The 26207-nt window shown below is 49.0% G+C and overlaps 1 protein-coding gene and 1 long non-coding RNA gene across 7 annotated transcripts in view; one reads left to right on the forward strand and one right to left on the reverse strand.

Moving 5' to 3' along the window:
* Window positions 1-21880, reverse strand: IZUMO3 (IZUMO family member 3). 6 transcript variants are annotated; one of them, XM_072155537.1, is made up of 8 exons: window positions 21434-21876; window positions 6099-6164; window positions 5019-5063; window positions 2479-2568; window positions 1453-1470; window positions 1172-1252; window positions 801-891; window positions 1-151 (listed from the first exon to the last, which is right to left on the reverse strand). In XM_072155537.1, the coding sequence occupies exons 1-8, from the start codon at window positions 21615-21617 to the stop codon at window positions 49-51; spliced, it is 678 nt and encodes a 225-aa protein (XP_072011638.1). In that variant the 5' UTR covers window positions 21618-21876; the 3' UTR covers window positions 1-48. The 6 variants fall into 6 exon arrangements, 5 of the variants coding, with proteins under 5 accessions (XP_072011638.1, XP_072011637.1, XP_072011640.1 ...); XM_072155536.1 differs by having other exon boundaries at window positions 21410-21867; XR_011856412.1 differs by having other exon boundaries at window positions 65-151; window positions 742-891; window positions 21410-21865.
* The window catches only part of LOC140134835 (uncharacterized), a 27018-nt gene continuing 22527 nt past the window's right edge, over window positions 21717-26207 (forward strand). Inside the window, exon 1 of the long non-coding RNA XR_011856413.1 lies at window positions 21717-21863. This is a non-coding gene — a long non-coding RNA (uncharacterized lncRNA). The remainder of the gene's footprint in view (window positions 21864-26207) is intronic.

The following is a 26207-nucleotide window of genomic DNA, read 5'->3' on the forward strand; positions in this document are numbered from 1 at the left end:
GTAATTTTTTGTAATATACAACACTTGGTTTAGTTCAAGTGGCTGCTCTCATCTATCATGGATTCTATCTACTTGTTCTTTCATGTTCTTCAAAAGTTTAATTTCTTGCTCTTTAAGCCTCATCATTTTCACCTTATAGTAGTGGTAAAACCTGAAGGAAACCACAGGTCAATTTTAAGCACAGTCCCCTGAGGCCTTAAAGGAAATCTAAAAAGTTGAAATCAAACAAGATAAACCAGGGACACTTACTTATAGATCCAGGCACCGGGACTCTGGTAATCTTCTTATATGTCTCATCCATGGCCTCCTTCCTTCTAAAATCAACTTTTAAAATAATGCTAATGAGTCTGAGGTGCTATCCTAGCCCCTCTGTGATCTAGCTTTACAGACTGTTACACTGTCTCACCCCAACCCCTCCCTTTCTCCCTCACTGCACAAGTGTTGAGGAATCGGTAGGGGGCCGGTAAGGTAAGGTAAGGTAGGGGGCCAGTGAAACAGCCCTGCAACATGGAGGGGCTCTGATACAACCCCAGGAGCCCTTCTGGCTCATTAAGATAATTTCAAAAGTTGATTTTAGAAGGAAGGAGGCCCATGGATAACAAATATAACAAGATCACCACAGTCACAGTGCCGGGATCTATGAGTAATGTCCGCAATAGTAGATGGATCGCGTTAGTAGCTTTCCTTTAATCCCTTTAAGCTCATAATATAAACAATTTCCCTTCTTTTCTTTGTATTCACCTTTTTTGATAAGAATATTTGTGGGCCCGTCCTATTTTGTCGTTTAGAATCCAACTTACATTATCATTAAGGAGGACGCAAAGACAAATTGTAGAACCAGAACAAGATAGATACCAATGTGTTCCTTTTCTGCCGCAAAATCTTCTTGTTCTGTGAGAAACACAAGATGGACATAGTCTGCTTGATGATATGGTTAAAAAACTGCTGCATCTATTTAGACCAATGTGTTTCTATGGTGACAGACAACAAGCAGTACCTGTGTAGTCTGACCTCGCAGTCACATTACTCTACCTATGGTAGACTGACAGCATTTAAGGGAGTCGATTTATAACTAAAGCTAATATCCATATCCCCCCAAAAAAACTAAAATTAGCCAAACTGGGTAAGGAATGCAAAAACAATATATTGGTAAGTAAAAAGCGGCTCCTACCTCCACACACCGATCCCTTAAAGCACTGAGCAGTGATCTGATCACATGTCCAACAGTCCAGGACAGGTCCCTCAATCACAGCTAGGAACACAGGAATTACATGTCACACAATATTACATTTATTTTCTTTCTTATAAAGTCTTAATATTTATTTGTGTTTTTTTTAAAGAGGATCTTTAACCTCCTCCACCAACCCCGACTCTGCATCCTGTAATCAGAGTCCATTCACCAGTGATGACACCAGAATATACGGAAATGAGATAAAACAGATGAATACTTACAGCAATCCCTTGAACAAGCTGCAAGACAAGACGTTCAATATTTTAGTTACTATTTACACAAAAATCTTAGGGTACAGCTAAGCAGTTATCATAAGAGAAATGCTCCTCCTGCTCTATAACATGCTGCCTGGAAATAGGACACTATGTACAATCTGATCAGCTCCTCCTGCTCTATAACATGCTGCCTGGAAATAGGACACTATGTACAATCTGATCAGCTCCTCCTGCTCTATAACATGCTGCCTGGAAATAGGACACTATGTACAATCTGCTCAGCTCCTCCTGCTCTATAACATGCTGCCTGCAGATAGGACACTATGTACAATCTACTCAGCTTATCCTGCTCTATTATATGCTGCCTGGAAATTGGACACTATGTACAATCTGCTCAGCACCTCCTGTTCTATTACATGCTGCCTGCAGATAGGACACTATGTACAATCTTCTCAGTTCCTCCTGCTCTATAACATGTTGCCTGCAGATAGGACACTATGTACAATCTGCTCAGCTCCTCCTGCTCTATAACATGCTGCCTCCAGATAGGACACTATGTACAATCTATTCAGCTTATCCTGCTCTATAATATGCTGCCTGCAGATAGGACACTGTGTTAGATCTGCTCAGCTCCTCTTGCTCTATAACATACTGCCTGCAGATAGGACATTATGTACAATCTGCTCAGCCCCTCCTGCTCTACAATATGCTGCCTGCAGATAGGACACTATGTTAGATCTGCTCAGCTCCTCTTGCTTTATAACATGCTGCCTGCAGATAGGTCACTATGGACAATCTGCTCAGCTCCTCCTGCTCTATAATATGCTGCCTGCAGATAGGACACTATATACAATCTGCACAGCTCGTCCTGCTCTATAACATGCTGCATACAGAAAGGACACTATGTACAACATATTTATGTAACTTGGCTGACATATCTCCATCAAATTTAACTAAGCAATGGAAAGGAACATATGTAGGAAGTAACATGGGAAAAAAACAACCAGAAGAGCAGTAGCCTCCGAGTTTTACCTAAATCTGAAAAATCTTCTAGTGACTTCTTCATCTGCCACATCAATTCCTTTTCCATTTGCTTTATATTAGTCATGAATGTATTCCTCCCTAAAGAAAGAAAAGTAATTATTTTTTTTAAATACTTTATTAAAACTAGACTATTGCAACACCCCTGCCAAAGTATAGGCAAGGGAATAGTTGCAAATAAGGCCCTCTCCCTGTCAGGATCCATATAGTGAGTCTGATCAACTCATCAAGGGGAAACGCAGGGAGATCTCAGGTAATTAGCAGCTGTAGATTCTGCCTGGAAAGGCAATAGTTAACTGTGTGTGAGATAGTAACCAATGATATGGCTGTATTGTAAACTGGAGTGTGATTGGAGATGTGCTACCACCTGACCAGGAGGATAAAACCTCTGTGCAGTGGAAGCACAAGTCTCTTTAGCACCAGCTGTCTTGAAGAGCAGAAGTCTCTTAGACGTCATGCTCCTTCTCAGGACTCAGAGTCTGCTCTTTAGAATCTACCAGCAGTCTAGGCCACATGGTCTGAGTGAAGAGAGAGTCAGTGTTCAGTACCCCTTCAGTACTGACACTTAATCCAATCCAATCCCGGAGACTCTTATCCAGTGCTGCAGCTTCCACAGTTTGGACACAGCTCCGCCCAAATTCTCCCACCCTGCATCTACTACCAGGCTGGTGCCCTATTCTTGAGGACCACTCTCCATCACCACTGCAGTATCAGAATCTGCTGTTGACCGTTTTGGCCCGTTGCCTGTTACCTGTTGTTCAATAAAGAACCATGAGTTGATTTTCACAACGTTTCCTCTGTCTGATCCCTGGATACTGCTGTTACCACCACGGGCTCCCCAATCCATTATCCAGAGACCTATCTTACAGACACTCAGGGGTTGCCCCAGAGAGAACCAGTACATCAGCCTCTCCCTCCATATTTCTTGCACACACCGCCTGCTGGAGACCTGCCAGACTGTAGGACAGCCCTCCTGTCCCCATACCAAGCACCGTGACATCAGCGTGCCCCAGGCCGAAACCGCCATCCACTCCGGTATTCTGAGCACCTGCTGCCTCCAGATCGATGGGGGATGTTGCACTATAACCCATTTAGAATAGTATCTGACAATACACTGTGCAGTGAGGTCAGATAAAACACTCAGTGAAAGCTGCAGCACTGGATTTCAGTGCCTCTTTTTCTCCATGTGCTCACCTGTATTGGGCCATTTCACTAAGATCGTGCGCCTGATATCCTGCATGTGTCGCTTCCCCGCTCAGGTCCGCCGGAGTTCACCTTCTTCTTCCTGGTGCATGTAAGCGCATTGTCTTGCGACACAACTTGAATGTTAAATCATGCGCTCAGGCCGAATCAGTCGGATCGTTCGATGGCACGACCACCGGTTTCTGTCGCATGGAAGCCAGAGCAGCCGCGCGCCCAATCTGATTGTGTGCAACACAATGCCCAGTTAAATACCTGTCCCGGCGGCGCAAATCCCGAAAATTTTGAAAATCCGACTAAAATTTGATTCGGGGACCCTTAATGTCACAGGTGTCCCTGCTATCCATGCTGTGGTTTGCGGGCCCACCCGTGCCGCTCTCGGGGCCGTGGTCCCCGTTGCCGCTGTCCCGTTCCCCAGCCCAGTCTCACCTCTCCACGCTCCTGGCTGTGCTCCTGCCTTCTGCTCCTAGGGCGCGCGTCCACCTGATTGGAGCTCGTTAATCTGGCTCGCCCTTATAATCCGGAACCTCCCTTCACTCTCCGCCGGATCTTCAGCATCATTTACTGCTAAGAGAAATCCCTTCAGTGTTCCTCTGTGTTCCAGCGTTACCAGTGTTCCTCCATGTCCCTGCCATTCCTGTGACCTGCTGGGCCTTCCAAGGTTCCTGTCCTGCGGAACCTTCAGCCCATGCCAGCATTACCAGTGTTCCTCTGTGTTACCAGTGTTCCTCCGTGTTTCGTTCTGTCATCTCAGGTTTAGACTGTTTCCTGCATTTCCTGCCGTACTACCTTGGCTGCCACTGCGGGCTAGTCGCACCAGTGGAACGACCTGGTGGCACCCCACCGCAGCAAGACCATCCCACTTTGCGGTGGGCTCTGGCGAAGACCTGGTGCCACTTAGACTGCGGTCCTGGGTTGCGGCTAGTACCATCACCTCCTGCGGTGGTCCAGAGGGTCCACAGACTCTTCCCAAAGAGACACTCAGACAGATCATCCCCACCAAACTGTGACACTTAGTAAATAAGCCCCATTGTGTCTCCTGCAGTAACAGCAGTGACCTGATGGTGGAGCAGGGAGCTCCCTGCTCCACCATTGTGCTCATTCCCATCTGCATCTGGAGGACACAGATGGAGTTGATTCCAGCATATTTTTCCCCACCACCCCTGGGGCAGCAGCGCAGAATTTGCAATGATTGCCGTCTGGCAAACAGCAGAATTCGGGTCTATAAGAGGAGAAAGTAGGGAGCAAGCCCCTCCCGAGATTGTTTGCCATTGTTTGCTATGCATATAATACATTTTTGGACGCTCAAAAAGTATAATGTAAGTTCTTACAATCAGTTGGAAGGAATCGTTCCACAGCTGCCATTGCTATAACTTCTGCAAGGATCAAACCAATAAAGATAAAAAGATATTCAGAGATAAGTCCGAACTAATATTTTCTAACAATGACATAATTATTATCATACAGGGTGCAACACAAAGGTCAGGACGATGGCACACGTCACAAAACACACATCGCAGCGAAAAACTAAAAATATATAAATATAAATATAAATATGGTGTAATGTGAGTCCCTGCCTCTCACACATTGGGGGCTGGTGTAATGCGAGTCCCCCTTCTCTCGTCTGATATTCTTAATCGCCTCCTCACAGGTTTTAAGTTGTCTTTTCTGCCACTGATACCTGACATCATCACATTGGGGCTTATTTACTAAGGGCCTGATTCGCGTTTTCCCGACGTGTTACCCGAATATTTCCGATTTGCGCCGATTTTCCCTGAATTGCCCCGGGATTTTGGCGCACGCGATCAGATTGTGGCGTATCGGCGCTGGCATGCACGCAACGGAAATCGGGGGGCGTGGCCGAACGAAAACCCGACGGATTCGGAAAAACCGCCACATTAAAAAAAAAAAAAAAGTGTCGCGGAGCTTGCACTTACCTTCACTAGGAATAGGCCGTTGAACTTGAGTGCGTTCCGATGCTCTTCAGCGCAGCAGCGCCACCTGGTGGACGTCAGAGGAACTGCCTTAATGAATCCCGGCCGGAACCGAATCCACTGCAGAAAATGCGCCGCTGGATCGCGAATGGACCGGGTAAGTATATCTGACCCATTTTGTCTCCTGCAGTAGCAGCAGTGACCTGATGGTGGAGCAGGGAGCTATGCTCATTCCCATCTGCATCTTGAGGACACAGATAGAGTTGATTCCAGTATATTTTTCCCCACCACCCCTGGGGCAGCAGCGCAGAATTTGCATTGATTGCCGTCTGGTAAACAGCAGAATACGGGTCTATAAGAGGAGAAAGTAGGGAGCAAGCCCCTCCCGGGTGACCATTACACCCCTGCATATAAACATTATTTGCTATGCATATAATACCATTTCGGACACTCAAAAAGTAGAATGTAAGTTCTTACCAACAAATTGATCTCCTGCGAGTTTGTCCAAAACCATCTTTCTTAGTTTTTCAACACCTCGTACATCTGGGAGGATCAAACCAACAATGCCAACAAGATATTCAGAGATAAGTCCAAACTAATATTTTCTAACAATGACATAATTCACACCTTATTATTATACAGGGTGCAACACAAAGGTCAGGACCATGGGATACGTCACAAAACACACATCGGAATGAAAAACTAAAAATATAGAAATATAAATAATTTTTCAAAAATATAATACCAAACTCGGCCTCTACCCCCCCAACCCCTGGAGGTGGTTAGGATGGGGGGGTCACTTTAAAATCTTAAATGGGAACCCCAATTTTTTATTACAGAATTGGATTCCCCTGCAAAAATTACATTGATTTAAACTATGGTTCAAGTCATTTTCACAGATGGCGCTGCAATCCCCAAAAAATCAAAAGGGTAAAAAAAATAGTTAAAAAAAATGGAGAAGTCTTAAGAGATACACATTGGATCAAAAAAACTAAAAATATGTGACAAATACTTACTGAAAATCTATTCAATGAAACTATAGTTCACCCTGTATTTTAACCCCCCTGTGGTGAGGTGGGGGAATCTAATTTTTTTGCAGAAACTACTTTTAGAATAACCCAGTTAAAACAATGTGAATGGTAGTTTTCTGTTCTCTTCGGGGACTGGTGTAATGTGAGTCCCACCTCTCACACATCAGGGGCTGGTGTAATGTGAGTCCCCACCTCTCACACATCAGGGGCTGGTGTAATGTGAGTCCCCACCTCTCACACATCGGGGGCTGGTGTAAGGTGAGTCCCCACCTCTCACACATCAGGGGCTGGTGTAATGTGAGTCCCCCCTCTCACACATCAGGAGCTGGTGTAATGTGAGTCCCCCCTCTCACACATCAGGAGCTGGTGTAATGTGAATCCCCACCTCTCACACATCGGGGGCTGGTGTAATGTGAATCCCCACCTCTCACACATCGGGGGCTGGTGTAAGGTGAGTCCCCACCTCTCACACATCGGGGGCTGGTGTAATGTGAGTCCCCACTTCTCACACATCAGGGGCTTACACCTCTCACACATCAGGGGCTGGTGTAATGTAAGTCCCCACCTCTCACACATTGGGGGCTGCTGTAATGTGAGTCCTCCCTTCTCACACATCGGGGGCTGGTGTAATGTGAGTCCCCACCTCTCACACATCGGGGGCTGGTGTAATGTGACTCTCCGCCTCTCACACATTGGGGGCTGCTGTAATGTGAGTCCTCCCTTCTCACACATCGGGGGCTGGTGTAATGTGAGTCCCACCTCTCACACATCAGGGGCTGGTGTAATGTGAGTCCCCACCTCTCACACATCGGGGGCTGATGTAATGTGAGTCCCTGCCTCTAACACATCGGGGTCTGATGTAATGTGAATCCCAACCTCTCACACATCGGGGGCTGATGTAATGTGAGTCCCACCTCTCACACATCGGGGGCTGGTGTAATGTGAGTACCCACCTCTCACACATCAGGGGCTGGTGTAATGTGAGTCCCACCTCTCACACATCGGGGGCTGGTGTAATGTGAGTCCCCACCTCTCACACATCAGGGGCTGGTGTAATGTGAGTCCCTGCCTCTAACACATCAGGGGGCTGATGTAATGTGAATCCCAACCTCTCACACATCGGGGGCTGATGTAATGTGAGTCCCACCTCTCACACATCGGGGGCTGGTGTAATGTGAGTACCCACCTCTCACACATCAGGGGCTGGTGTGATGTGAGTCCCACCTCTCACACATCAGGGGCTGGTGTAATGTGAGTCCCTGCATCTCACACATCGGGGGCTGGTGTAATGTGAGTCCCCGCTTCTCACACATCAGGGGCTGGTGTAATGTAAGTCCCCACCTCTCACACATCGGGGGCTGGTGTAATGTGAGTCCCCACCTCTCAAACATCGGGGGCTTTTGTAATGTGAGTCCCCACCTCTCACACATCAGGGGCTGGTGTAATGTGAGTCCCCGCCTCTCACACATCTGGGGCTGGGGTAATGTGAATCCCAACTTCTCACACATCAGGGGCTAGTGCAATGTGACTCTCCGCCTCTCACACTTTGGGGGCTGCTGTAATGTGAGTCCTCCCTTCTCACACATCGGGGGCTGGTGTAATGTGAGTCCTCGCCACTCACACATCAGGGGCTGGTGTAATGTGAGTCCCCTCCTTTCACACATCAGGGGCTGGTGTAATGTGAGTACCCACCTCTAACACATGGGGGGCTGATGTAATGTGAGTCCCACCTCTCACACATCAGGGGCTGGTGTAATGTGAGTCCCTGCCTCTCACACATCGGGGGCTGGTGTAATATGAGTCCCTGCCTCTCACACATCGGGGGCTGGTGTAATATGAGTCCCCGCCTCTCACACATCAGGGGCTGGTGTAATGCAAGTCCCTCCCTCTCACACATCGGGGGCTGGTGTAATGTGAATCCCCACCTCTCACACATCGGGGGCTGGTGTAATGTGAATCCCCACCTCTCACACATCGGGGGCTGGTGTAATGTGAATCCCCACCTCTCACACATCGGGAGCTGGTGTAATGTGAGTCCCACCTGTCACACATCGGGGGCTGGTGTAATGTGAGTCCCACCTCTCACACATCGGGAGCTGGTGTAGTGTGAGTCCTCTCCTCTCACACATCGGGGACTAGTGTAATGTGAGTCCCCACTTCTCACACATTTGGGGCTGGTGTAATGTGAGTCCCCACCTCTCACACATCGGAGGCTGGTGTAATGTAAGTCCCCACCTCTCACACATCAGGGGCTGGTGTAATGTGAGTCCCCTGCCCCTCACACATCAGGGGCTGACACCTCTCACACATCGGGGGCTGGTGTAATGTGAGTCCCCACCTCTCACACATCAGGGGCTGGTGTAATGTGAGTCCCCGCCTCTCACACATCGGGGGCTGGTGTAATGTGACTCTCCGCCTCTCACACTTTGGGGGCTGCTGTAATGTAAGTCCTCCCTTCTCACACATCGGGGGCTGGTGTAATGTGAGTCCTCGCCTCTCACACATCAGGGGCTGGTGTAAAGTGAGTCCCCTCCTTTCACACATCAGGGGCTGGTGTAACGTGAGTACCCACCTCTCACACATCGGGGACTGGTGTAATGTGAGTCCCCACCTCTCACAAATCAGGGGCTGGTGTAATGTGAGTCCCCACCTCTCACACATCGGGGGCTGGTGTAATGTAAGTCCCCACCTCTCACACATCGGGGGCTGGTGTAATGTGAGTCCCCACCTCTCACACATCGGGGGCTGGTGTAATGTAAGTCCCCACCTCTCACACATCGGGGGCTGGTGTAATGTGAGTCCCCACCTCTCACACATCGGGGGCTGGTGTAATGTGAGTCCCCACCTCTCACACATCAGGGGCTGGTGTAATGTGAGTCCCCGCCTCTCACACATCGGGGGCTGGGGTAATGTGAATCCCAACTTCTCACACATCAGGGGCTGGTGCAATGTGACTTTCCGCCTCTCACACATTGGGGGCTGTTGTAATGTGAGTCCTCCCTTCTCACACATCGGGGCTGGTGTAATGTGAGTCCTCCCTTCTCACACATCGGGGCTGGTGTAATGTGAGTCCCCTCCTTTCACACATCAGGGGCTGGTGTAATGTGAGTCACCACCTTCTCACACACCGGGGGCTGGTGTAATGTTAGTCCCCACCACTCACACATGGGGGACTGGTGTAATGTGAGTCACCACCTTCTCACACACCGGGGCTGGTGTAATGTTAGTCCCCACCTCTCACACATTGGGGGCTGGTGTAATGTGAGTTTCCACCTCTCACACATCAGGGGCTGTTGTAATGTGAGTGCCCATCTCTCACACATCGGGGGCTGGTGTAATGTGAGTCCCCGTCTCTCACACATCAGGGGATGGTGTAATGTGAGTCCCCACCTCTCATACATCAGGGGCTGGTGTAATGTGAGTCCTCTCCACTCACACATTGGGGGCTGGTGTAATGAGAGTCCCCACCTCTCACACGTCAGGGGCTGGTATAATGTGAGTCCCCACCTTTCACACATCATGGGCTGGTGTAATGTAAGTCCCCACCTCTCACACATCGGGGGCTGGTGTAATGTGAGTCCCACCTGTCACACATCGGGGGCTGGTGTAATGTGAGTCCCCACCTCTCACACATCAGGGGCTGGTGTAATGTGAGTCCCCGCCTCTCACACATCGGGGGCTGGGGTAATGTAAATCCCAACTTCTCACACATCAGGGGCTGGTGCAATGTGACTCTCCGCCTCTCACACATTGGGGGCTGTTGTAATGTGAGTCCTCCCTTCTGACACATCGGGGCTGGTGTAATGTGAGTCCTCGCCTCTCACACATCAGGGGCTGGTGTAATGTGAGTCCCCTCCTTTCACACATCAGGGGCTGGTGTAATGTGAGTCACCACCTTCTCACACACCGGGGGCTGGTGTAATGTTAGTCCCCACCTCTCACACATCGGGGACTGGTGTAATGTGAGTCACCACCTTCTCACACACCGGGGCTGGTGTAATGTTAGTCCCCACCTCTCACACATTGGGGGCTGGTGTAATGTGAGTCCCCACCTCTCACACATCAGGGGCTGTTGTAATGTGAGTGCCCATCTCTCACACATCGGGGGCTGTGGTAATGTGAGTCCCCGCCTCTCACACATCAGGGGCTGGTGTAATGTGAGTCCCCACCTCTCATACATCAGGGGCTGGTGTAATGTGAGTCCTCTCCACTCACACATTGGGGGCTGGTGTAATGAGAGTCCCCACCTCTCACACATCAGGGGCTGGTATAATGTGAGTCCCCACCTTTCACACATCATGGGCTGGTGTAATGTAAGTCCCCACCTCTCACACATCGGGGGCTGGTGTAATGTGATTGCCCACCTCTCACACATCGGGGGCTGGTGTAATGTGAGTTCCCACCTCTCACACATTGGGGGCTGTTGTAATGTGAGTCCCACCTCTCACACATCGGGAGCTGGTGTAATGTGAGTCCCCACCTCTCACACATCAGGAGCTGGTGTAATGTGAGTCCCCACCTTTTACACATTGGGGGCTGCTGTAATGTGAGTCCTCGTCTCCCACACATCGGGGTCTGCTGTAATGTGAATGCCCACCTCTCACACATCGGGGGCTGGTGTAATGTGAGTCCCCGCCTCTAACACATTGGGGGCTGCTGTAATGTGAGTCCTCGTCTCCCACACATCGGGGGCTGCTGTAATGTGATTGCCCACCTCCCACGCATCGGGGGCTGGTGTAATGCGAGTGCCCATCTCTCACACATCGGGGGCTGTGGTAATGTGAGTCCCCGCCTCTCACACATCAGGGGCTGGTGTAATGTGAGTCCCCACCTCTCATACATCAGGGGCTGGTGTAATGTGAGTCCTCTCCACTCACACATTGGGGGCTGGTGTAATGAGAGTCCCCACCTCTCACACATCAGGGGCTGGTATAATGTGAGTCCCCACCTTTCACACATCATGGGCTGGTGTAATGTAAGTCCCCACCTCTCACACATCGGGGGCTGGTGTAATGTGATTGCCCACCTCTCACACATCGGGGGCTGGTGTAATGTGAGTTCCCACCTCTCACACATTGGGGGCTGTTGTAATGTGAGTCCCACCTCTCACACATCGGGAGCTGGTGTAATGTGAGTCCCCACCTCTCACACATCAGGAGCTGGTGTAATGTGAGTCCCCACCTTTTACACATTGGGGGCTGCTGTAATGTGAGTCCTCGTCTCCCACACATCGGGGTCTGCTGTAATGTGAATGCCCACCTCTCACACATCGGGGGCTGGTGTAATGTGAGTCCCCGCCTCTAACACATTGGGGGCTGCTGTAATGTGAGTCCTCGTCTCCCACACATCGGGGGCTGCTGTAATGTGATTGCCCACCTCCCACGCATCGGGGGCTGGTGTAATGCGAGTCCCCACCTCTAACACATTGGGCTCTGCTATAATGTGAGTCCCCACCTCTCACACATCGGGGGCTGGTGTAATGTGAGTCCCCACCTCTCACACATCGGGGGCTGGTGTAAGGTGAGTCCCCACCTCTCACACATCGGGGGCTGGTGTAATGTGAGTCCCCACTTCTCACACATCAGGGGCTTACACCTCTCAAACATCAGGGGCTGGTGTAATGTAAGTCCCCACCTCTCACACATTGGGGGCTGCTGTAATGTGAGTCCTCCCTTCTCACACATCAGGGGCTGGTGTAATGTGAGTCCCCACCTCTCACACATCGGGGGCTGGTGTAATGTGAGTCCCCACCTCTCACACATCGGGGGCTGGTGTAATGTGAGTCCCCACCTCTCACACATCGGGGGCTGGTGTAATGTGAATCCCAACTTCTCACACTACAGGGGCTGGTGTAATGTGACTCTCCGCCTGTCACACATTGGGGGCTGCTGTAATGTGAGTCCTCCCTTCTCACACATCGGGGGCAGGTGTAATGTGAGTCCCACCACTCACACATCAGGGGCTGGTGTAATGTGAGTCCCTGCCTCTAACACATCGGGGGCTAATGTAATGTGAATCCCAACCTCTCACACATCGGGGGCTGGTGTAATGTGAGTCCCCACCTCTAACACATCGGGGGCTGATGTAATGTGAGTCCCACCTCTCACACATGGAGGGCTGGTGTAATCTGAGTGCCCACCTCTCACACATCGGGGGCTGGTGTAATGTCAGTCCCACCTCTCAAACATCGGGGGCTGGTGTAATGTGAGTCCCCACCTCTCACACATCAGGGGCTGGTGTAATGTGAGTCCCTGCCTCTCACACATCGGGGGCTGGTGTAATGTGAGTCCCCGCTTCTCACACATCAGGGGCTGGTGTAATGTAAGTCCCCACCTCTCACACATCGGGGGCTGGTGTAATGTGAGTCCCAACCTCTCACACATCGGGGGCTGGTGTAATGTGAGTCCCCACCTCTCACACATCAGGGGCTGGTGTAATGTGAGTCCCCGCCTCTCACACATCTGGGGCTGGGGTAATGTGAATCCCAACTTCTCACACATCAGGGGCTGGTGCAATGTGACTCTCCGCCTCTCACACTTTGGGGGCTGCTGTAATGTGAGTCCTCCCTTCTCACACATCAGGGGCTGGTGTAATGTGAGTCCTCGCCACTCACATATCAGGGGCTGGTGTAATGTGAGTCCCCTCCTTTCACACATCAGGGGCTGGTGTAATGTGAGTACCCACCTCTAACACATGGGGGGCTGATGTAATGTGAGTCCCACCTCTCACACATCGGGGGCTTGTGTAATGTGAGTACCCACCTCTCACACATCAGGGGCTGGTGTAATGTGAGTCCCTGCCTCTCACACATCGGGGGCTGGTGTAATATGAGTCCCCGCCTCTCACACATCAGGGGCTGGTGTAATGCGAGTCCCTCCCTCTCACACATCGGGGGCTGGTGTAATGTGAATCCCCACCTTTCACACATCGGGGGCTGGTGTAATGTGAATCCCCACCTCTCACACATCGGGGGCTGGTGTAATGTGAATCCCCACCTCTCACACATCGGGAGCTGGTGTAATGTGAGTCCCCACCTCTAACACATCGGGGGCTGATGTAATGTGAGTCCCACCTCTCACACATCGAGGGCTGGTGTAATGTGAGTACCCACCTCTCACACATCAGGGGTTGGTGTAATGTGAGTCCCACCTCTCAAACATCGGGGGCTGGTGTAATGTGAGTACCCACCTCTCACACATCAGGGGCTGGTGTAATGTGAGTCCCTGCCTCTCACACATCGGGGGCTGGTGTAATGTGAGTCCCAGCTTCTCACACATCAGGGGCTGGTGTAATGTAAGTCCCCACCTCTCACACATCGGGGGCTGGTGTAATGTGAGTCCCAACCTCTCACACATCGGGGGCTGCTGTAATGTGAATCCCAACTTCTCACACATCAGGGGCTGGTGCAATGTTACTCTCCGCCTCTCACAATTTGGGGGCTGCTGTAATGTGAGTCCTCCCTTCTCACACATCAGGGGCTGGTGTAATGTGAGTCCTCTCCACTCACATATCAGGGTCTGGTGTAATGTGAGTCCCCTCCTTTCACACATCAGGGGCTGGTGTAATGTGAGTACCCACCTCTAACACATGGGGGGCTGATGTAATGTGAGTCCCACCTCTCACACATCGGGGGCTGGTGTAATGTGAATACCCACCTCTCACACATCAGGGGCTGGTGTAATGTGAGTCCCTGCCTCTCACACATCGGGGGCTGGTGTAATATGAGTCCCCGCCTCTCACACATCAGGGGCTGGTGTAATGCGAGTCCCTCCCTCTCACACATCGGGGGCTGGTGTAATGTGAATCCCCACCTCTCACACATCAGGGGCTGGTGTAATGTGAATCCCCACCTCTCACACATTGGGGGCTGGTGTAATGTGAATCCCCACCTCTCACACATCTGGAGCTGGTGTAATGTGAGTCCCACCTGTCAAACATAAGGAGCTGGTGTAATATGAGTCCCCACCTCTCACACATCGGGGGCTGGTGTAATGTGAGTCCCACCTCTCACACATCGGGAGCTGGTGTAGTGTGAGTCCTCTCCTCTCACACATCGGGGACTAGTGTAATGTGAGTCCCCACTTCTCACAAATTGGGGGCTGGTGTAATGTGAGTCCCCACCTCTCACACATCGGAGGCTGGTGTAATGTGAGTCCCCACCTCTCACACATCAGGGGCTGATGTAATGTGAGTCCCCTGCCCCTCACACATCAGGGGCTGACACCTATCACACATCAGGGGCTGGTGTAATGTGAGTCCCCGATTCTCACACATCAGGGGCTGGTGTAATGTAAGTCCCCACCTCTCACACATCGGGGGCTGGTGTAATGTGAGTCCTCGCCTCTCACACATCAGGGGCTGGTGTAATGTGAGTCCCCTCCTTTCACACATCAGGGGCTGGTGTAATGTGAGTACCCACCTCTCACACATCGGGGACTGGTGTAATGTGAGTCCCCACCTCTCACACATCAGGGGCTGGTGTAATGTGAGTCCTCGCCTCTCACACATCAGGGGCTGGTGTAATGTGAGTCCCCACCTCTCACACATCGGGGGCTGGTGTAATATAAGTCCCCACCTCTCACACATCGGGGGCTGGTGTAATGTGAGTCCCCACCTCTCACACATCAGGGGCTGGTGTAATGTGAGTCCCCACCTCTCACACATCAGGGGCTGGTGTAATGTGAGTCCCCGCCTCTCACACATCGGGGGCTGGGGTAATTTGAATCCCAACTTCTCACACATCAGGGGCTGGTGCAATGTGACTCTCCGCCTCTCACACATTGGGGGCTGGTGTAATGTGAGTCCTCCCTTCTCACACATCGGGGCTGGTGTAATGTGAGTCCTCGCCTCTCACACATCAGGGGCTGGTGTAATGTGAGTCCCCTCCTTTCACACATCAGGGGCTGGTGTAATGTGAGTCACCACCTTCTCACACACCGGGGGCTGGTGTAATGTTAGTCCCCACCTCTCACACATCGGGGACTGGTGTAATGTGAGTCACCACCTTCTCACACACCGGGGGCTGGTGTAATGTGAGTACCCACCTCTCACACATCAGGGGCTGGTGTAATGTGAGTGCCCATCTCTCACACATCGGGGGCTGGTGTAATGTGAGTCCCACCTCTCAAACATCGGGGGCTGGTGTAATGTGAGTCCCCACCTCTCACACATCGGGGGCTGATGTAATGTGAGTCCCTGCCTCTCACACATCGGGGGCTGGTATAATGTGAGTCCCTGCTTCTCACACATCAGGGGCTGGTGTAATGTAAGTCCCCACCTCTCACACATCGGGGGCTGGTGTAATGTGAGTCCCAACCTCGCACACATCGGGGGCTGGTGTAATGTGAGTCCCCACCTCTCACACATCAGGGGCTGGTGTAATGTGAGTCCCCGCCTCTCACACATCGGGGGCTGGGGTAATGTGAATCCCAACTTCTCACACATCAGGGGCTGGTGCAATGTGACTCTCCGCCTCTCACACTTTGGGGGCTGGTGTAATGTGAGTCCTCCCTTCTCACACATCGGGGGCTGGTGTAATGTGAGTCCTCGCCACTCACACATCAGGGGCTGGTGTAATGTGAGTCCCCTCCTTTCACACATCAGGGGCTGGTGTAATGTGAGTACCCACCTCTAACACATGGGGGGCTGATGTAATTTGAGTCCCACCTCTCACACATCGGGGGCTGGTGTAATGTGAGTCCCTGCCTCTCACACATCGGGGGCTGGTGTAATATGAGTCCCTGCCTCTCACACATCAGGGGCTGGTGTAATGCGAGTCCTTCCCTCTCACACATCGGGGGCTGGTGTAATGTGAATCCCCACCTCTCACACATCGGGGGCTGGTTTAATGTGAATCCCCACCTCTCACACATCGGGGGCTTGTGTAATGTGAATCCCCACCTCTCACACATCGGGAGCTGGTGTAATGTGAGTCCCTGCCTCTCATACATCGGGAGCTGGTGTAGTGTGAGTCCTCTCCTCTCACACATCGGGGACTAGTGTAATGTGAGTCCCCACTTCTCACACATTGGGGGCTGGTGTAATGTGAGTCCCCACCTCTCACACATCGGAGGCTGGTGTAATGTGAGTCCCCACCTCTCACACATCAGGGGCTGGTGTAATGTGAGTCCCCTGCCCCTCACACATCAGGGGCTGACACCTCTCACACATCAGGGGCTAGTGTAATGTGAGTCCCCGATTCTCACACATCAGGGGCTGGTGTAATGTAAGTTCCCACCTCTCACACATCGGGGGCTGGTGTAATGTGAGTCCCCACCTCTCACACATCGGGGGCTGGTGTAATGTGAGTCCCCACCTCTCACACATCAGGGGCTGGTGTAATGTGAGACCCCGCCTCTCACACATCGGGGGCTGGTGTAATGTGAGTTTCTGCCTCTCACACATCAGGGGCTGCTGTAATGTGAGTCCTCCCTTCTCACACACCGGGGGCTGGTGTAATGTGAGTCCTCGCCTCTCACACATCAGGGGCTGGTGTAATGTAAGTCCCCTCCTTTCACACATCAGGGGCTGGTGTAATGTGAGTACGCACCTCTCACACATCGGGGACTGGTGTAATGTGAGTCCCCACCTCTCACACATCGGGGGCTGGTGTAATGTGAGTCCCTCCTCTCACACATCGGGGGCTGGTGTAATGTGAGTCCTCACCTCTCACACATCGGGGGCTGGTGTAATGTAAGTCCCCACCTCTCACACATCGGGGGCTGGTGTAATGTGAGTCCCCACCTCTCACACATCAGGGACTGGTGTAATGTGAGTCCCCACCTCTCACACATCAGGGGCTGGTGTAATGTGAGTCCCCGCCTCTCACACATCGGGGGCTGGGGTAATGTGAATCCCAACTTCTCACACATCAGGGGCTGGTGCAATGTGACTCTCCGCCTCTCACACATTGGGGGCTGCTGTAATGTGAGTCCTCCCTTCTCACACATCGGGGCTGGTGTAATGTGAGTCCTCGCCTCTCACACATCGGGGCTGGTGTAATGTTAGTCACCACCTTCTCACACACCGGGGGCTGGTGTAATGTTAGTCCCCACCTCTCACACATCGGGGACTGGTGTAATGTGAGTCACCACCTTCTCACACACCGGGGGCTGGTGTAATGTTAGTCCCCACCTCTCACACATCAGGGGCTGTTGTAATGTGAGTGCCCATCTCTCACACATCGGGGGCTAGTGTAATGTGAGTCCCCGCCTCTCACACATCAGGGGATGGTGTAATGTGAGTCCCCACCTCTCATACATCGGGGGCTGGTGTAATGTGAGTCCTCTCCACTCACACATTGGGGGCTGGTGTAATGAGAGTCTCCGCCTCTCACACATCAGGGGCTGGTATAATGTGAGTCCCCACCTCTCACACATCAGGGGATGGTGTAATGTAAGTCCCCACCTCTCACACATCGGGGGCTGGTGTAATGTGAGTCCCACCTGTCACACATCGGGGGCTGGTGTAATGTAAGTCCCCGCCTCTCACACATCGGGGGCTGGTGTAATGTGAGTCCCGCCTCTCACACATCGCGGCTGGTGTAATGTGAGTCCCACCTGTCACACATCGGGGGCTGGTGTAACGCGAGTCCCCGCCTCTCACACATCAGGGGCTGGTATAATGTGAGTCCCCGCCTCTCACACATCGGGGGCTGGTGTAATGTGATTGCCCACCTCTCACACATCGGGGGCTGGTGTAATGTGAGTCCCCACCTCTCACACATCGGGGGCTGGTGTAATGTGAGTCCCCACCTCTCACACATCGGGGGCTGGTGTAATGTGAGTCCCCACCTCTCACACATCGGGGGTTGGTGTAATGTGAGTACCCACCTCTCACACTTCGGGGGCTGGTGTAATGTGAATACCAACCTCTCACACATCGGGGGCTGGTGTAATGTGAGTTTCTGCCTCTCACACATCGGGGGCTGGTGTAATGTGAGTCCCCACCTCTCACACATCGGGAGCTGGTGTAATGTGAGTCCCCACCTTTCACACATTGGGGGCTGCTGTAATGTGAGTCCTCGTCTCCCACACATCGGGGGCTGCTGTAATGTGAGTCCCCGCCTCTCACACATCGGGGGCTGCTGTGTTGTGAGTCCCCGCCTCTCACACATTTGGGGCTGCTGTAATGTGAGTCCCTGCCTCTCACACATCGGGGGGTGCTGTAATGTGAGTCCCTGCTTCTCACACATTAGGGCCTGTTGTAATGTGAGTCCTCGACCTCTTACACATTGGGGGCTTGTGTAATGTGAGCAGGGGCGGACTGGGAATTTAAAGTGACCCTGGAAAAAACTGTAAAAGTGGCCCCATGTTGTGGTCGGGGTCAAAACAAGTAGGCGTGGCCATGTGATGTGGGTGGAGTTACTACACTCCACACAAACTGTTTATAGATGGTCTAAATCAACATGTACACCACAGAGAAGAGAAATAGACTCCTATTGCCTCCCTTATATTGGAAATGAGCTTCTTTTTTAAAAGCACACAACGTAATACAGTCTTATATAAACAAAATAACTACTACAATACCTTCTCTGATAAACAAGAATGTAACTACTATAATACTGCCTGCTATGTACAAGACTATAACTACTATAATACTGCCCCCTATGTACAAGAATATAACTACTATAATACTGCCCCCTATGTACAAGAATATAACTACTATAATACTGCCCCCTATGTAGAAGAATATAACTACTATAATACAGCCCCCTATGTACAAGACTATAACTACTATAATACTGCCCCCTATGTACAAGACTATAACTACTATAATACTGCCCCCTATGTACAAGAATATAACTACTATAATACAGCCTCCTATGTACAAGAATATAACTGCTATAATACTGCCCCCTATGTACAAGAATATAACTACTATAATACTGCCCCCTATGTACAAGAATGTAACTGCTATAATACTGCCCCCTATGTACAAGAATATAACTACTATAATACTGCCCCCTATGTACAAGAATGTAACTACTATAACGCTGCCCCCCTATGTACAAGAATGTAACTACTATAATACTGCCCCCAATGTACAAGAATATAACTACTATAATACTGCCCCCATGTATAAGAATATAACTACTATAATACTGCCCCCTATGTACAAGAATATAACTACTATAATACTGCCCCTTATGTACAGGAATATAACTACTATAATACTGCCCCCATGTATAAGAATATAACTACTATAATACTGCCCCCTATGTACAAGAATATAACTACTATAATACTGCCCCCTATGTACAGGAATATATCTATTATAATACTACCCCCTATGTACAGGAATATAACTACTATAATACTGCCCCCTATGTACAAGAATATAACTACTATAATACTGCCCCTTATGTACAGGAATATAACTACTATAATACTGCCCCCATGTATAAGAATATAACTACTATAATACTGCCCCCTATGTACAAGAATATACCTACTATAATACTGCTCCTTATGTACAAGAATATAACTACTGTAATACTGCCCCTTATGTACAAGAATATAACTACTATAATACTGCCCCCTATGTACAAGAATATAACTACTATAATACTGCCCCCTATGTACAAGAATATAACTACTATAATACTGCCCCCCATGTACAAGAATATAACTACTGTAATACTGCCCCCTATGTACAAGAATATAACTACTATAATACTGCCCCCTATGTACAAGAATATAACTACTATTACTACTACTACTATGCCATATAACACCGCCAGCCCTCCCCCCCAGTATATAGCCCCCCCCCCCTGTACAAAGACAGCCAGCCAACCAGGGGCGTAACTTGAGGGGGTGTAGAGGAAGTGGTCGCACCCGGGCCCTAGAGGTTTAGGGGGCCCTTATGGTGTCACTTTCCCATATGAGAAGACTATTACTGTAAACCATACATTATAGTTGGGGGCCTATCAGCTTCCAGTTACGCCAATGCAGCCCACCCCTTGTATACAGCCAGCCCACCTCCCTGTATACAGCCAGACAGCCCCCCCAGTATACAGTCAGCTAGCCCCCCAGTATACAGACAGCATGCCCAGTATACTGCCAGCCAGACCCTCCTCAGTTTACAGTCAGCGCCCCCTGTAAATAGCCAGCCAGCCCCCACCCCCCCTGTACAAAGACAGCCAGCCCACCAGGGGCGTAACTTGAGGGGGTGCAGAGGATGCGGTCGCACCCGGGCCCTAGAGGTTTAGGGGGCCCTTATGGTGTCACTTTCCCATATGAGATGACTATTACTATAAACCATACATTATAGTTGGAGGCCCACCTCCCTGTATACAGCCAGACAGCCCCCCCCCCAGTATACAGTCAGCTAGCCCCCCAGTATACAGACAGCATGCACAGTATACTGCCAGCCAGACCCTCCCCAGTTTACAGCCAGCCCCCCCCCAGTATACAGCCAGCCCCCCAATATATGGCCAGTCACCCCCCCCCCCAGTATACAGCAAGTCAACCCCCCAGTATATAGATAGCCAGTCCCCCCAATATACAGCCAGCCAGCCCACCCCCCAGTATATGGCCAGTATGAAGCTACAGCCAAGAGCATAGTTCCACCAAGTGAGATGGTGGAACAGGCTTAGGATGGGTGGTCCTCTGCTCCAGTCATACAGGGAACATGGAGCCCCCAATGCTTCTATCAGCAGAGATCCAAGTTGTTGCACTTTATGAAATGCCATCATAAAAGAGATCACTTCATAAGTCCCCCACAAAGTCGATGATAGATCATAGATTATGTTCTCACCAATGATCCGGAGGTTCCCTTTACCTCTGAAGAATGTCGGATAGATTCCGAGAATGTCCTTGCTCACACTTTCCAGGTTAGGGCCATTTTTAGCTACTTTAAAGTTACTCAGAGAGCGATTAAGGTTCTGCACAAATGCTGGGTCACAATCTAACATGGCCCAGGCGGGAAATATAACGGCCACAAAGAGAAAAGACCAAAACGCCATTGTACAGGGGCGGCAAGATGGCAGCTGTGCAGGCGGGGCATGAGGTCACAATGGGGCAAGAGGTTCTAGGCTCCTGGCTAGTATGTGTTCTAGATTCTAACTGATAACAACATGGTACGTGTCACGGTACAAGGATTCATACCCAGAGTTGACCATCATCAGATCTCAAACTAAAATCTGGATTCATAACAAAAAAATATGATTTTGGTCTGTAACCGTCCAGGTTTCTTGATCACAAAACCACAGGTAAGTGTCCATGACAGGTAAGTGTCCATAGATTTATCATCAATTTTCTGAGGTAAAACTGTTATAGTTGTGCATGGAAACCAATCCGAGCTCAGCTTTCATTTTATAAACTGCTGTGGGAAAATGAAAGCTGAGCTCTGATTGGTTGCCATGGGCAACTAGAACATTTCTGCTCTAAGAGACTTATGATGAATCTCCCCCATAATTTGACATCACATTTGTTTCTCCTATGTAAGTGGAAGTGGGCCCTTCTATAATGTAGGTCCTATGTCTGGATGATGAACATCGGACTGTGGGCCGCTGGTGGCCTGTCTTGATAATTTGGGGGACATTTGGACCATAAATGTGTTTCTATGTTGCCAACACCCGCTTGAAGGGGTTGTCTTTCAAAAAAAAACTAGCAGTCGGGCTGGGGAGGAAAGTTTGAAAAAAAAGAAAGCTATACTCCCCTCCTCTGTCGCTCCCGGTGTCTGGTGCCGCCATCTCGCCGCTCCTGTTTGTTTACAGAGACACGTAAAACTCCGCTGAATTTGGCCTCCAGATGGCCGCGGTGGCTGGCCACGCCCACTCGCTATTCCCAGCGCTGAGATATGGGGACGGTTCGTACTGGAAGCCGAACTCAGCTGAGCTGCCATGCCCCTGCAAACAAACATTACAGCTTTTCTTTTTTAAAAAAAACCCTCAGTTTTAATTTTATAAACAGCTGAGGGAAAATGTTTTCTGAGCTCTGATTGGTTTCTGATAAATGCCCTAGGTCCTATAGAACTGAAGATAGGGGAGTCTGAAGCGACACTCCTCCAGCAGCCTCTATACATGACTCACCTTTCGTGAAATATGACTCTTCTCTGCACATTTTCACAACTTTGGAGATTTTTGATTTATAGATAAACGGGTGAGATTTCTCATAAATGAGGAAATTCAAGACATTTCATCTTATGCCCTAAGGGGGCTAGTAATTTCATTGGGTAAGAGTACCTACAGCAGGAAGACTTCTTAATGACATCTGTACAAGTAGTACTATGAGATTTGTGAGGGAGATATTCTGCGTTATCTGCCTCCAGCTTCATAACAGATCATTTAGCTCTACTACCGGTAGTAAAGGAATAACAGTTATATCATGCTATGTACTAACAGTGTAAAAAAAAAAAAAATAAAATAATTAAATTTTTTTTTATACATGTACTTAAAAGGCATCATTCAGATGCTGAGTAGTATGAGGACTATCAGCCAGCATAAAGGTGGTATAAGCATTAATTAAAAGGGGTATTCCTCTCACAAAGACCAGATTCTTAAATATACTCAGGATAACAAAATAACACATTCTATAATTCACTGTTATTAACAAAAATACAGCATTTCACAGATATAATTACAATCAGTCCCGGTGTATACAATTTCCGTTGTCCCGGGATCTGACCCTGAATCTTCAGACTATGGTAGGATTCTTCTTATGAATAGCTTCTCCTGTCTGCACGCTGCAGTTCTCTCTGCCTCCTGCATTACAAGACCAGCTCAGACACAGGCACTTCCTGCCAGAAAGCAGCAATATGCAGAGTTTAATCTACAAGCTACAGATAAGATCTTTATTATGGGGAGGGGGTATTGTGTGTTTGTTATAGCTGAGATGTAGCAGAGCTGAATTGTCATTGTGTTTTATATCCATCTCATAGATCTCTTTTTCTCTGATTCTCTGTCTCATCTCTCATTCTCTGTGTCAGATACTAATACAATGTTCCGAAGCTAAATAAAAGTGTAGACAAACCCGTACCCTTATTATATAACCACACTGTCAGCACACTGTCTGCTCAGAGAGTCCCCGTCCACACTCTGGGATCTTACACTGATCATCACTGAGTGATAGTTTGATTGCTGTTTTAGCTACTAAGCAAAAATTAAAATGTAAAGGGGTAAAAAATTATCTTGTGTAAACATCACTAAGGGATTAAAATTTCCAATTTCAAAAGTTACAGCCACAGACATTCATGTATTTTATTGCCATTTTATGTAATAGAGTAACACAAAGTGGCAAGTATTTGTGTCATGTAAAGAAAACTATACACTGCTTTTCCAATACTTTGTGGGACCCCCTTTACCTGCAGTCTGTAGGGGTGAGGGGCTCTATCTCAGCTGCATAAATGGTGGCAGAACATTTGTGAACAACCCTTTTTCAGTTGTGCCACAGATCCTACAGTATTTTTCGGACTATAAGGCGCACCATCAATAAATGCTTGCTAAAACATCTAGGTTCATATATAAGGCGCACCGGATTATAAAGATGAATGACCAGCAGGTGGCAGACCTGTGCACAGTACAAGGCAGCTGTTGTCTGTAAGTACGGTTCATATATAAGGCGCACCTTTGATTTCTGAGAAAAATCAAAGTATTTTAAGTGCACCTTATAGCATGAAAAATCCGGTAAGTGGAATTTAGGACTTTTACTGTTACTGGGTCTTGTAGCCCATGGATATGCTGAGATGTAAACCCTTGGTTGTAGGTTTAGGGTATGAGAACCTACACTCCAGTCTCAAGTCTTCCTCCAGGATTGCCCTGTATTTAGCTCCATCCATCTTCCCATGAGCTGTGAGCAGCCCCCTAGTCTGAACTTCAGCCTCCCCCATCTAGGTCACGGTGATGGGCAGCGTTTGGCATCAGTTTAGGTCTAACCCAACCAACGCACCTTCAACTTCTTGCCAGTCTCGTAGTGGTCCTGAAGCTCCTCCAGAGTAACTCTCTTCACCGCTTCTCCGTATCTGGACGAGGAGTTTAGGTGGATTACCAGGTCTCCTTATAGTGAAGGGTGATGGTTTGTACAGAGGTTAACGAGAAGGTCAGAGTTGTATCAATGAGCTGTCAGTTGATGATGCTGTTTGTTCACTAATGTTCTTTAACAAACCTCTGAGGCCTTCACAAAACATCTGTGGTTATATGGAGAATAATTTACATGCAGATGCACTTGGACATACCTTAGAATGAAGGTGGGCACAGCTCCCTCAGCTCCGTTCTTTGCATTATAAAGGTTGAATCCTGCATCCGGATCCACAGAAGTCAAGCTCCCTGCTGCAGACCCTAACCTTTGCACTACTACTGTAATATCCTAAATAATAATAATATATCAAGCACTGCACCGCACCCCCCCCCCTAAAGAAGCCAAAACAGCCGTCTCGCATCTAAATGTAACATATAAAAGCATGTGTGAACAAAGCCTTGGGCTGCGGTCAACGAGGCGTTTGCATTGCATTTTAAAACGTGATACAACAGCTGAGGAGAGGGAATATGCCGGAATACATTGCTAACATTTGTGTTAACCTAATGTAATGTTAATGTGATGTTTACTTGTTGACATTGCTTGAATGTTTGTGATTTGTTAACATTTTTAAAGCAAATGGTAACATGTGTTAACAATAAAATTGATCCAATGCAAGTCGGATCGTCGTCTTTCCTGTAAGCGGAGTCTGGCATACTAATATTCTTCCAGCTGAGCCTCACCTCCAGTTATGTGACCGACAAGAGTGGGCGTGCTTTCTCTTCAGTCGAGAGTTGTTGGCTGTGTGCGACTCACTGAAGAGAGGGGGAAGGAAAATGAGCAAGTTGCTTCTCTTCAGCAAGGCAAACAAAGCCAGCGTCTCTCTCATTCTCACGAGGGAGGAGGGATGGAGTAGCAAAGGAGAGTTGGCTCGGCTGAAGAGAAAGCACACCCCTTGTCAGGACGGAAATTGGAGGTGCGACTAAACTGGAAGAAAATAAATATGCATGGATGGCGAGTCAACTTTACAAACAAACTTTGGAACTTTACAAGCATGGGGAGGAGCAATATAGGGATAGTCATACTGCTGTATAAACGCAGTTTTCAAAGATCGGTTTAGTTACTGTCTGTTAGTTTAACTGACAGGTTCCCTTTAAATAATGGTCTAATTTTTTTTACAAAATCACGTGAATACAACAGTGAAGGATGGCTCCACGTAGACAATACATGTCCAGACGTTTTTAATAAAATGACAGACATTTTCAAATCACTTAAGGACAATTTAGTAGTTGTTTTTTTTTTCCTTCCTCAAAATAAAAATCACAAAATCAAAAATCACGGTAGAGAAAATATACACATTAAAAAAAAAAAAAAAAAAAGGAAAGTAAGCGATCAAGTGTAACGGATTACATCATACTTCCATACAAGACGAGATTTCTGGACGCCGACTTTCCTTTACCGTCAGAATATTCAAGACAACGTGGACTCTTTAATAAGAATTTAAAAAAGAATAAAATAATGAACTTTTTTGTTTTTCCCCAGATTTGAATTTTATTTCAACTTTTTTTTCCCGTCTCTTCGTAAAAGGGAGGAGTAAAAAC

This window comes from Engystomops pustulosus, chromosome 6 (genome assembly GCF_040894005.1).
Source record: "Engystomops pustulosus chromosome 6, aEngPut4.maternal, whole genome shotgun sequence".
Taxonomy (NCBI): domain Eukaryota; kingdom Metazoa; phylum Chordata; class Amphibia; order Anura; family Leptodactylidae; genus Engystomops; species Engystomops pustulosus.